Below are 13047 nucleotides of genomic sequence, written 5' to 3'. Positions count from 1 at the left end.
CGCCTATACAGATGCTTAATTAGAGGCTAGGCTGTGCAGGAAACCTGAAAGGCAGTTTTGTCTTCATTCCTTGCCTCATAAAGGTAAAATGTTTTTTCATTTTCCTCTGCCTGGCAGTGAAAAGCATTGCTGGGTGTGGTTTTTTTTTTTTGCCCTTACTATTATACTAATGACTTCAAGTAATTACATACAATATAACTATTACTTTTATGATAAATATGATACATGTAGTGGTACTATCAAGGTAACTGTATATGTGATTTTCTTTTACACACTGCAATTGTGTGTCTTGTTTTGTCACAGTCTTAGTCCTCACTTGTATTACAATCCCTTTTGGATTCTTTGTTTCCACCTATTGCAATGCTCAAATTTAATTGAGTATTAAAATGTGTAATCTAACAAATTCACCCAAAGCTGCACTTGTGCCACCTACCCAAGGCTTTCTACACTGCCATATACTCCTTATTTATACAATTAATCTTGCTCAGCTGACAATGCATCACGCATAAGGCACACACCATAGGACAAGAGTGATGTCCCATGTGTGCAGGAAGCAAGAGGCAGACAGAAGAGTCTGCATCTTCTAGGTAGGAGATGTGTGTGTTTATGTGGCAGACGGAGGGCTCTTCCCGTAATGGGTGAGGAGGGGCTGTTAATTTTATGGCGATGGTGCAGGCTAAATATTTGATAGTGGGTTGGAGATATTAATTTATTGGTTAAGTAACGTGGGACTGTTTAAAAAGTCCTATTGACCCAGTTTAAATCAATAGGCAAAATTAAATAGTTAATAAATGGCCCTTCCAAACAACCCCAGCATTAAGTGTGAATATTATTATTTAATGTCATGGCTTTTTTTGGGAGGTGGGGGAGGTTTATTTATTAAATGTGATTATTATTTTCTAAACTGGGCATGTTGTGAGTAACAGGTCACTATTAATTCTAAATGTTATTAATGTAATGTTGGGGCTGGTTAGGAGACATATCTATTTATTATATGAGAATGTTATTAAAAATAGTTTAATAACTAGGCCTCCCTACCCATGACACACAGGTGCTTTTGATTTAATGCTGGAGCTGGTTGGGCGATGTTATGTGGGGGGCTATTCATGTAATGTAGCAGCTGGTGGGGGCTATTCGTTTAATATGGGGTCTCTTTATTAAATATGGAGCTGTTAATGTGGGTTCTCTTATTTATAGGGGGGGTAAAGGAGGCCTACTTAATGAATGTGGTGCTATTAATTTAATGTGCGGAGGTGGGGGTGGGCTAGACTGTTCCTTTGTTACTCAGCTTTCTAGGAGGTAAACAATACTTATACCACTCCCCAACATTCCAGGATCTGGCCAAGCAGGAACAGGAATTAAGACACCAGCAGCAGGTAGTCAAAGCTGCAGGAACAGGTAGGAGAGCGCAGCACCGTCTGTAAACTGTCCCGATTATGGCTGGACAGTCCCGATTTACAGCACCTGCCATGCATAAAAGGACTGCGAGTCCTGATTTGGGTACAGTTAGCAGATATGTCCCACAAATGGATAGCCATTCATTGATGCGTGTATCAGCGACAGGTGTGTGCAGGACTGAAAGGATGTTTTTAGAGGATAAGAAAGGGGCTAGGAGTGGCCAGTGGCAAGTCCCCAAAGTGATGGGACGACGCCCCCATATCATGCACATTCTGTCCCTCTGTCCTGATTCTTCATTCAAAAATGTTGAGAGGTATGCATATGTAGGGAGGGAGGATAAGCACTAATCTTGCTCATAGGCCCAATCATTTATGAAATGCCTCTGGTTGTTCTAAAGCTTATTTTAATTAATGCAAATGAAAAAAAATAAAATAAGGATGTGGTGGCTTAATAATAGCAGCACATTGGTTTAAATGTATCTATCCCCTACACTAAATGTAGGCTTCTGACCCAATAACCATGTGAATGCAGCAAAGCCAGTCACTATGAACTAGTGCCATTCCTGCCCTGTTCCTCAGTGATTCTGCTAATCTCTAGTGAAATACCCTGCAACTGTATCACTTAATATTGTCAGTCAGAACCACATGACGTAATACGCCTGTGCCGTATGGTCTCGGCCAGAACTACAATTGAGAACTACAACTCCCAACATGCTTTGGGGGAGGAGATGGTATGAGCCATGACAGGTGGTGAGTATGCAGAGCTCAGTTATGGTCAGGTGACAGGAGAGAGTTGGAGCAGTGAGAAGGGACAGAGGAGTGTGGTAGAGACATGACAAGTAGATGTAACAGTGCAGGAGGTAAAAGACAGCACAGAAGTGTGAGAAGCAGTGTGATTGTGATTTAATATTTATTTATCGACACTGAGGGGATGCAGCTATGCGAAAAACATATTAAGCACCAGAGATCTGTAAAGAGAGAGAAACAGAAGCAGCTATCTTTGTTAAAAGGTTATAGATAAATACAAACTTTACAATGGAATGATTACAGATGTGAAGGATTTAATTACGCCTATACCACAGATTAAAGTGGAGGATTATTTCAGTGGCATATTACTGAATACCAACTAGTTAATATTTATTGTGTTTTATTATGAATATTAAGCGCTGGATGAAGGAACGGTTTATAATTAGTTCAGTGCTTAACTGTGATACATAAGTGCGTGCTCTCAGTCATCAACAGACAATGGGAGAGAATGAAATAGTTAGAGATAATTGGACCTGAGAGAAAGACATCATAATACAGGGTTTCCGCACACAAATGTATTTACACTTAGAATAACATCACTTTTCTGAACTTCAAATCCTCTACTGAAACGGTTAAATCCATTTCATACTCATCAAGTGCACAAACGAATGTAATGTTCAGAAACTGTTTGAACAAAGGGAATATTGCGCAAAATCAGATGTTATAGTTACTTAAATAAATATAGAAAAATATTAGCTATAGAAATAATTGAGAGTTTTAGTATCAATTCAGTTGTGTAAATTTAGTTAGATGTCTCTTAGTAACATTATAGTCCTAATAAACAAACAAGTTGGATTTGTTAGTTTAAATAAAGTTATTTAAAGTTACAGAAACTTATCATTAAATTACTGAGAATAGAGCAATCACTTAGCGGGAGAATAATTTATAGCAGCAGTAGTATTGGCAAGTTTAATAAAACTGCCTATTAGATTGTCCAAAACTCCTGGTTTGTTGTGGCATCATAGTGTGTGTGTGTGTGTGTGTGGTGGCATCTCTGTCGCAGGGTGTGGTGCCACAAACTCCAGTGACAAGAAGATCCGAGAGCGGTGAACAGACACAGCCTCGGTGGCGCACCTCAAGGTAATCCACATATCCATCACAGAACATCTCTCCAATCACCCGTGGGTCTCAAATACCGACTCGGGGTTAATCATCACCACCGGGGAGTTGCACTAGTTTGTTTATAGTCTGCATAGTCCACACAATTTCTGCCTCCACTTTGTGTAGGTGAGGGGTTACATAGTCAAATAAAATGTAATTTTCATTTCTAAAGCACAGACCACACATTTATAAGTCAAATGTTATGTACGGCTTAGGCTGAGTACACATTATAGAAAATTTCTCCCGATGCATAATCTTTAACTATTTTAGCAAAGATTAAAAAAAAAAAAAAAAAGTCCTGATCAGCTGCCAATTGATATGTACACACTATAAATGTTTTACATAATTTACCCTCAGATCTGTGCTCCTCATCTGTCAGACACAGAGATCTATGGACAGTGCCGGTTAGGAGTACATACACACTAGAGACTTAGAGTAACATTATTCTATTGTTGATCTAGATTTTTAGTCCGGTTTAAAAATCAAATGAAACGATACTATGCTTTGAAATGGTAATCATCATCACCATTTATATAGCGCCACTGAATCGTTCATCATGCAGCGTACACACCAATATATCGGGCAGAACGGTCGTTTATTGTGTGATTGGCCCCGATAATCAGCTGACAACACAGTAGTGTGTACCCAGCCTTAGATTCTAGTAACTATGTGCCAGTGAGCATAGTCTATAGATTGGAAGCTTATGAGCAGGCCCTCTTTATCTCTGTCTGTAATACCCAGTCTCCTTTTATTATGGTGTTTATTCCCAATTGTAAAGCACTACAGAATATGCTAGTGCTAGATAAAATAATATTACTATGAATTCCAATATCCCACAACATCTGTTCATACTGAAAACACTCATTTTACTTCGCATTTAGCTTCCAGGGCTCTCTGTAAAATCAATAGATCTGCAAATCATTGCAAGAAGTGAAACCATATAATACACTTTCATAGAGGCTAAAAATTCTGTTTCAAATGTGCATTGCAGAGTCTCCTCCTGCGACTTTGTTTATTGTCTTTGTCCTAGGATTTGACACATTTATATCCAATGCTTACTGCACAGCAGCAGTATCCCAGAGAACAAAAACAAACTCTGTCTGATGATCTAGAAGCACGTCAGGAAAGCAGAGCAGAAGCTAGGAACATAAAGTTGCAGGAGTGCATTGCAAGTCACTAAAATAAAGTGGACAGCTCTTTTTACCAACAGAAAGCTAACTTGGTTTGCGAGAATCAGTGGACATTTTGTAGCTGTAACTCTTGAAAAGACCAAATTTCTGTTTTTTCAGGTTCATCTAACAATCATGTAGTCAGTACTCACATTGCAATAAGTTTATGTGAAACAAATCATATACAAAACTATACAAGTTTTTCCTTATTATGTTGTATCACTTGCAGCCTACAAGTTACCTTTTCTTGATATGAAAGTAACTGACCGCCAAGCTAGGCTGCACTGACAGAAAGTGACCGCCAAGCTAGGCTGCACTGACAGAAAGTGACCGCCAAGCTAGGCTGCACTGACAGAAAGTGACCGCCAAGCTAGGCTGCACTGACAGAAAGTGACCGCCAAGCTAGGCTGCACTGACAGAAAGTGACCGCCAAGCTAGGCTGCACTGACAGAAAGTGACCGCCAAGCTAGGCTGCACTGACAGAAAGTGACCGCCAAGCTAGGCTGCACTGACAGAAAGTGACCGCCAAGCTAGGCTGCACTGACAGAAAGTGACCGCCAAGCTAGGCTGCACTGACAGAAAGTGACCTCCAGCTAAAAGATAACAAAAAAGTGAAATGAACAATTCTGAAAGTTTTTGGGGGGGTTTTTCACAGCAAATAAGAAAAGGCAAAACCCAAATGGGGTTAAAGCACAGCAATCGTGAAAAGCTTTAAATATAGTTTGTATTTGTAAAAAAAAACCAAAAACAAACAATTTCTAGCTATAAATATATAGATCAATTAAAAAAGGTAAAATGTAAATATTAGGACCTTACATTGTTGTCCTCCACTGAAGCACGGTAAAATGTTGCACATTTTACAGGGAATCTATACATAAAATACATGTTGATCAAAAATTATACATTATTTTGTCATCTACATAAATGCGTCTGTAAAAGTTTCCATGCCTTGAAATAAGTTATTTAATATGGTGCCGATGTTTTAATACAGAGAAGCAAATGTTCCTTTCCATACATTCTTTGTTTGCAAAGCAGCATCCTTTATAATGGGACTTAGTAAGACACAGCAGCAGTGAACATCATATTTTCATTTTCAAAGCATGTTTTTTTCCCCCAATGTAAATTGTGAAAGTTAAAAAAAAAAAAAAAAAAAAAAAATGTACCTGTCACCTACACAGTGGAGACCTTCCCATATTTGGGCAGATGCAAATATGGAGAATGCGGCCAATCAATTCAATAGAGACTCGTAAAATCATGAAGCACTTTGTACCTAGTGAACTGATGAGCGGAGCATTGGTTCAGTCAATAAAATGGCCGCCTCACTGTGTGCAGGACATGGGTACACCACTTCTGTGGTCTAAAATGTTTCCTTTTAAAAAATAAAATCCCTTTCTGAAGTCAATGCTTCCCTTGCTATGCCGATATAAAATATTCTGGAATTTGCAATTGGTGAGGAAATTTAGGAATGAACAGGAAACTCCCACAAAACTGTGATATTTCACAATGATTTCAACATTAAAATCCAATGCAAGAGGATTCCTTCCTACAAAACACAAGATTCCCCTCACGTGAGGTTCTGGATGGAGGTTAGTGCAGTGAATGGCCCAATCATGGCTACAGCCGGAGTCCTGTGTAGAATTTGAAATGTTCTTCAGGATCATTATTTATCTGTACAGAGTTCTCTTTGGACTCTAATCTGCTTTTTAAGTTCTTCAATTGTGTTTAGCAAGGCCGATCTTTCCAGCTCAAAAGTACGGACAGATTGCTTTAATTTCATCTCGTTTGTCTGGAAATTCTCTATCGTTGACTCTAGACTTTGGATTCTTCCTTTCGATACCTAAAAATAAGAAAAAATAAAATCTGGATTTAAGTTGCAATAATGGCATACAAATCATACTTGCCTACTCTCCCGGAATTTCTGGGAGGCTCCCGAATTTCGGAGAGTCCTCCCGGAAGAGTAATCCAATCTCCCAGAGTACAAATTTAAAAAGTAGGGGAAAGTATGATACAAATTATACACAGCAACATGGTGAATGGGCGCATGGTGGCACTGGGGTTAGTACTGCTGAACCACAACGCTAGGACCTTGGGTTCATCTCTGACGACGGCACCGTCTACGTTCAGCCTGTATGTTCTCCCTATGCTCAGGAAGAAACTGGGGCACCCGGAGGAAACACATGCAAAGTACAAATACGTTATTTGGCTTCTGATGAAAATGACTAATGTGTGTGTGGTAGAGAATTTAGACTGTAAGCTACATTTGGGCAGAGACTGATGTGAATGATTAAAATATTTTCTGTACAGCACGGTGTAATATGTAGGCTATATAAAGTATAAAAACATCAGAGATCAACGTTCTATTATGTGCATTCTCCAAACAACTGCTGAAGCAGCAAAAGTGCAAACTGCATTTACAGGGGTGTTACCGAAGCCCTGGGCTTGGAATGCAGTAGGTGCACATATGTACAAAAAGCATTACGGGTATGCAGATTTTATTGTTCATAAATGACCAATCAGATTCTACAGCAAATGATCCAGTGTGACATCACTGGCCCTGCCTCAGTTAATCTATATAGTATCTTGCTCTCGCTGTCTGCAGCAGGGGGAGGGCAGAGGAGTGAGAACCGCATTATTAGGGCTCCCATGTGTCACAGTTCCCAGGACAGTGTCCTTTTCCCAAATCCAAATATCACTAACTTTATTCTCAAAATTGAATCTCCTGATGATCTCAAAGTGGGACGAGCTTCTTGGAAGCATCACCTTATTTGGGACCTAAACATGAGGTGACTTTTACAGCTGGAGTAAGTTGCAGGTCACCTGGGTGTCCCAATTTTCATTTAAAGATAATGGGCGTAATAAGCAAGGTGGGCACACGTGTAGTTAAGCACAAACATTCCAGGTTCTGTGATAAACATTACGGTAATATAGTGGCTTTACTTCTTTTTTAACTTTAAAGCCATATTATGTGTTTTATGCCAACAACCAAAAATACATTTTCACAGGTTTTTTTTGCTTTTTGTTTTTAATATTGAAGTAGGTTGAAAATGCCTGTTATCTCCACCCAATAAATACTGCTGAACGATACCACATTAAAAAGGACATAGAAACGGTTTTAAACCATCTTTCACTTTACACAACTGGAGATTGTGGCCCAAAGTTTCCATACTGGTGAAATGCAGAGGAGATGATCGCATTATAAAATAAAACATTATTCCCCTATAAGCTACTGTAGATTGTCTCTTCTATTTAAAGAGACACGGTCATGATTTTTTAAGCTTTATGCATTTACAGTAAATATGTAGTGTAATCAAATAACCTGCTCTACTGCTAGCATTCTGATTGACCGATTAGCTACATGTGCATCACCACCCACACAGACGAGAAGTAGACGAAGAATTATACAAAAAAAGACAAAAAAAGAAAAACCCTAAAAATTTGGCCCATACAAATGACTGAACAAGTAAATGAAGGCACAGTGGTTCGCAATCGGGCCCAGTCCCTACCAGGGTTGTCTCTGCAAGAAGTTGGATCATCATCTATTTATATAGCGTCACTAAATACACAGCGCTGTACAGAGAACCCACTCATATCAGTCCCTGCCCCATTGGGGGGAGGGGGAGAGGGACAGACAGACTAGGGTCAATTTGATAGCAGTCAATTAACCTACCAATATATTTTTGGAGTGTGGGAGGAAACCGGAGCCCCCGGAGGAAACCCACGCAAACATGGGGAGAACATGTAAACGCCACACAGATAAGGCCATGGTTGGGAATCAAACTTATGACCCCAGTGCTGTGAGGCAGAAGTGCTAACCACTAAGTCACCGTGCTGCCCAATGGATGCTCTCCAATACTCACATAGGTGTTCGCTGTGTGCTCTGGTTTGCAGTGCACGCACTGTCAGAAAACATATTGGTAGGTTAATTGGCTTCTTACAATATTAGCCCTTGTGTGGTGTGGAAATCAGGAGGACGGATGTTTTTAAACACTCTCATTAAAGTGTTGATTAATATGCTCGTAGCATGCAAAATAAAGGAGCGCAATAAATATCCATCCAAAAGGGGTTCTCATTATTATAAAGGTTTTAATCTATTGGCTTCAACACAGGCATTCTGTATTCATCTTAACTTTCTTCTGTGTTTTTTAATCAATACTTTACCATTATCTGGCAGAGTTATTTGCCATGTCTTTTGAACAGAAAGTAATGTAATCATACAGAGTTGTGTGTACATGCCAATATAGTAGTTTCAATCAACTCTGGAGTAAATCCAATTGAAATATTCATGTATACAGAAAGTGATTTCAAAGCTCTCCAGAATATCTGCAATTACATCTGGGAATCACAAAAACACAAACTTTACCTCCACCTCTTTCTAAAGGGAAAAAAACAAAACCCAAAAAACCTTTGTACTGTAAATTCCATAACACGGTACAGTGAGTGATTGTACATTAGGTGGAAACACGAATGTGAAAAAAGTAAATACAATAACACAACGACAAACACTGACTCAGCAGAAAACTGACTATTTTAACTAAAGCTGTTAATTTGTATCTTTCACTATTTACGTACCTGCAACTCCTCCAGCAGGTCAAAGTTCTGTTTTCGCAAGGTATTATTTGTCTTTTCTAACTTATTTATCCTCTGATTGTCACTGAGGGGAGAGGAATCGATCAGCTCATCTTGCAGTACGTGATATTCCACCTCGTAATCCTGCAGTTGCTTTGAAATGTCCATTTCAAACACCTACACAAAGAAAGTTAAATAGTAGTGTTTTAGTTTCCTGGGAATGAAGTTCTGAGTAAGCACATCAACCGAACACAAGAAACCAAAGCACAACTTGAAACCTGGAAAGCATAGTTAGTATAGTAGTGCTAATAATCAATGTTATCATAATGAACATAATGTACAAGGGCAGAACCGGCAGTTCAGCTTGGATAATTAGATCTTTGCCCATATTGGCCCCACATACAAGGGCAAAATTGCTTAGATCAGTATCTGTAGAAAATGTCCCCTTAATTGTAAAACAGGATCAGGAAATCTCATACCCTAATACCAAACACCAACCAAAAATGTTGAAAATTCAATGTGCGCATAAAAAAAATATATAATATTATAAATAATAATAATAATAATAATAAATAATAATAGAAAAAGGTCTCACACATTACCTGGTTTATAGTTTTCTCCATCTGAACCAGACCCAGGTTTGGGAGAGTGTTTTTTATGAATTCTACAATGGACTCAAGATTTTCTTGTTGCAAAATTAAGGGTTTGTGGCTGCCCAACAAGCTCAGAGCCACTTTAAATATAACCTCTGATCCCTGGAGATAAATCATATCTACAAGAACAAATATACAAATCAGCTCTGTTAGAATGAAAGTCCCACTTCATATCGGTGATACAGAACAAACCGTCAAGTGAGCAACAAATGATCTTCATTACATCCCAGCATTTATCAACGACTACATAACACGTAAACAGTTTGTGCATTTTGCTTTTTGGGTTAAAAAGTTGTTGACTTCATAGAGGCAGATTAAGCTCATTTGGGCCATCCCTACCGTCTGTTGCATGCCATTATATATGTAATAGGTTTGTGTCATGATATCCTCCATGTACAGTGCTGCAGAATATGTCAGCACTATTTAATAAGGGGTAACAATATTAAAGCTACTTTCCTTCTAGAAGAAAAGGTCTCATTACAGAAGTATTAGAGCGAAAGCGACTGGTGCACTCTAAAATTCTATAGAAAAGATTGAGTTTCCTTTAGCAATTTTATGATGGCTGTGAACGCTGAATGCAGTGTTCTGCCTTTTGTAACGTCATCTTTAGTACCATCAAACAAAAAAACTCAAAATAAACAAATCAACAACTGCATTTTATCAGACATGAAAAAAAGTTGCTTATACTTTTATGTTGTCCGGGACTTTATACCGAAGCGAAAGACATTTGAAACTACTGATTTGGGTAAATCACATGTCAATATGTAGTCACTGATTGTTACTATGCCATGTGAAATTAAACTTGATCAGGGCTGTGCAACTGGCAGCCTGGATTTTAAAATCTGGAGACATCCTTGTAGTGGGTCCGAAATGTAAGACAGCCTCTTACCACCCTGGTATCCTATGCAACAAATACCCATTGTATAGAAGAGCGGAGTCTCTTTAATAACATCCACTTCTTCTCTGATCCAGGATATGGCAAGTTCTAACCATAATGTAACAGTTCAGATCTTGGCTTGTAATATAGTTTTGCGAGCATAAAAAAAAATTATGAAAATGTAATATCTTTTAGCTTGATGATACAGTTTCAAATTATCCTTATCGTTCTAAAATTTAAAGGGGTATGGATTATTGTGGCTCAGGGGGTAATTTTCCCAGACTCCAATGTGTCCAATTGCCCCATGCCTGTCTACATAAGGCTACGCACACACCAGTCTTTGCAATGTGTTTATATGCATATGTAATCTTGTTTTAACATAAGTTAAACTGTAATATATACTTTCACCATGTTGCCAACTCTCCAGGAAATTCATGAATTCCGAGTAGTTCTCCTGCAGTGGGTGAGAGAGGAGCCTCCATGACTTGATTCATGGCGAATTGGATTATTTTGGCCCAGCCTTCGCAGTGAAATGAAGCGATTGTGGTATTGCATCGCAGGGAACGGGGTCACAATGGCGTGATTATCGGCCCTCCAGACAGACACACAGACTAGGGTTCATTTTGATAGCAGCCAATTAACCTACCAGTATGTTTTTGGAGTATGGGAGGAAACCGGAGCACCCGGAGGAAACCCACACAAACACGGGGAGAACATACAAACTCCACACAGATAAGGTCATGGTTGGGACTTAAACTCATGACCCCAGCGCTGTGAGGCAGGCGTGCTAACCACTGAGCCACCGTGCTGCACCGAAGTAGAACATTAAGCATTAAAAAAAAAAAAAAAAAAAAAAAAAAAAAAAAGACACTGCAACGCAACTTAAATGGACTTAATAATGCAAATATGTATAATCTCATTTGGTACAATGATTTTGATGTTCACATCTAATTATAACTTGCATTAGAAACGTATCTGAAATACAGCATTTTATTGGCGGTGTTAACGTAGCTTTGTGTTAAACTCTACCTTGCTGCCTGTGTCAGAGACACTACAGCGCCACGTGTATTTCTAGCGAATTCTCCAACAATACATTTATATAGCAGGTGTTTGATACTGGTAACGTGATCACTACAACATTGTCCTCTGTGGCTTGCATTATGAAATTGTACACTGTAGATTAGTGCTCATCCTTCTGTAAATGTGATAACTGTGTTCAGCCCATTTTCTTTTTTTTAACGTTGTCCTTGTATTATACCATTCCTAAACTCTGTATGACCTCTCTGCGTGTGGAAGATTTCCGCAAGCTCCGGGGGGCTAGTCAGCGTTGTAACTGCTTGCTCCTATCTGATTGCATACAGATTTGCTCTTTCACAATCACAACATTGTCCACAGCTGATCTGTCCCTTCCTGCACTTCACAATGCAGCTTTATCCATACATATATAAGAAAATACAAATGCACAAGTGGCTATAGAAGAACCTTGTCACAGCTGGGACAAACTCTCAATACGTGTTACACCTCCTTTTTCTGTAACTGAAACCACAGCCAGGGAGTGGCGCTTTGTTGGCCACAAGATCAGGTTTAGCATACCTGTAAGGTCATACAGAAAACGTGACGTACTGCTGACCTTTACAGCAATTCTCTAACATTGTGCTCCAGAAGCCACAGAACGGAACATATAGAATTGTTTAAACAATATAAAAATCAGCTTATTTGTAAGTAGCACTTGTTTTCACGTGTTCTCCATACATAAGGGGTGGCCAAACATTCGGACTTAGGGGTATATTTACTAAATTGCGAGTTTGAAAAAGTGGAGATGTTGCCTATAGCAACCAATCAGATTCTAGCTGTCGCTTTGTAGAATGCACTATATAAATAACTAGAATCTGATTGGTTGCTATAGGCAACATCTCCACTTTTTCAATTCTGCAGTTTAGTAAATATAGCCATAACAGCCAAAAAATATCTATAGATACCACAAAGCCATAAGACCCATTAAGAATCAAGCCTGAATGATAATTCTTCAGCCACATCAATAAATACATTATAAATATGAAAAGTGTAGAATCCAATGTTCAACCCCTGCTACATGCCTCATCCCCCCTTCTTTTCGGTGCTCTTTTCCCAAAGCTCCTCAATAGCGCAGGGATGGTGTGAGGCTCCAGTCACACAGATCATAGACACTGCTTGTTGTCAATTCTGTACCTGCAGCTCCTTTCTATTAAATACCAGTACTCTGGTTTTCTGAACAAATTGATCCAGAGCCATATATTTAACTGAATGGACACTGAAGCTAAAATCCCACTTATTTTTAGGGGTACAGTGAATTATAAATTCACTACAGGTTCTCCAATCCTTGCTTCGTAATTCACATAAGTTCCTATTTTAAGACAACAGCTCAGATTTTCGCACTCCCGAGAAGGACGAGTCCTATCAAAACGGGGCATGCTTTTAAGCAATACGTAGGTGTGGTT

General features: G+C 39.0%; 1 protein-coding gene across 6 annotated transcripts in view; it reads right to left on the bottom strand.

Annotated features, from left to right (window-relative positions):
* Window positions 1-4622: 4622 nt before the first annotated feature.
* The window catches only part of TBC1D1 (TBC1 domain family member 1), a 199740-nt gene continuing 191315 nt past the window's right edge, over window positions 4623-13047 (bottom strand). For all 6 annotated transcript variants that reach the window (XM_075194772.1, XM_075194773.1, XM_075194774.1 and 3 more), the window contains 3 exons: window positions 9643-9812; window positions 9044-9217; window positions 4623-6311 (listed from right to left, as the gene is read on the bottom strand). In XM_075194772.1, coding sequence (XP_075050873.1) covers window positions 6135-6311; window positions 9044-9217; window positions 9643-9812 — 521 coding nt within the window. In that variant the 3' untranslated portion in view covers window positions 4623-6134. The remainder of the gene's footprint in view (window positions 6312-9043; window positions 9218-9642; window positions 9813-13047) is intronic.

Source organism: Mixophyes fleayi, chromosome 1 (assembly GCF_038048845.1).
Source record: "Mixophyes fleayi isolate aMixFle1 chromosome 1, aMixFle1.hap1, whole genome shotgun sequence".
Taxonomy (NCBI): domain Eukaryota; kingdom Metazoa; phylum Chordata; class Amphibia; order Anura; family Limnodynastidae; genus Mixophyes; species Mixophyes fleayi.
Note: the sequence above shows the minus strand (reverse complement) of the source record. Positions and strands in the feature narration are given on the sequence as shown.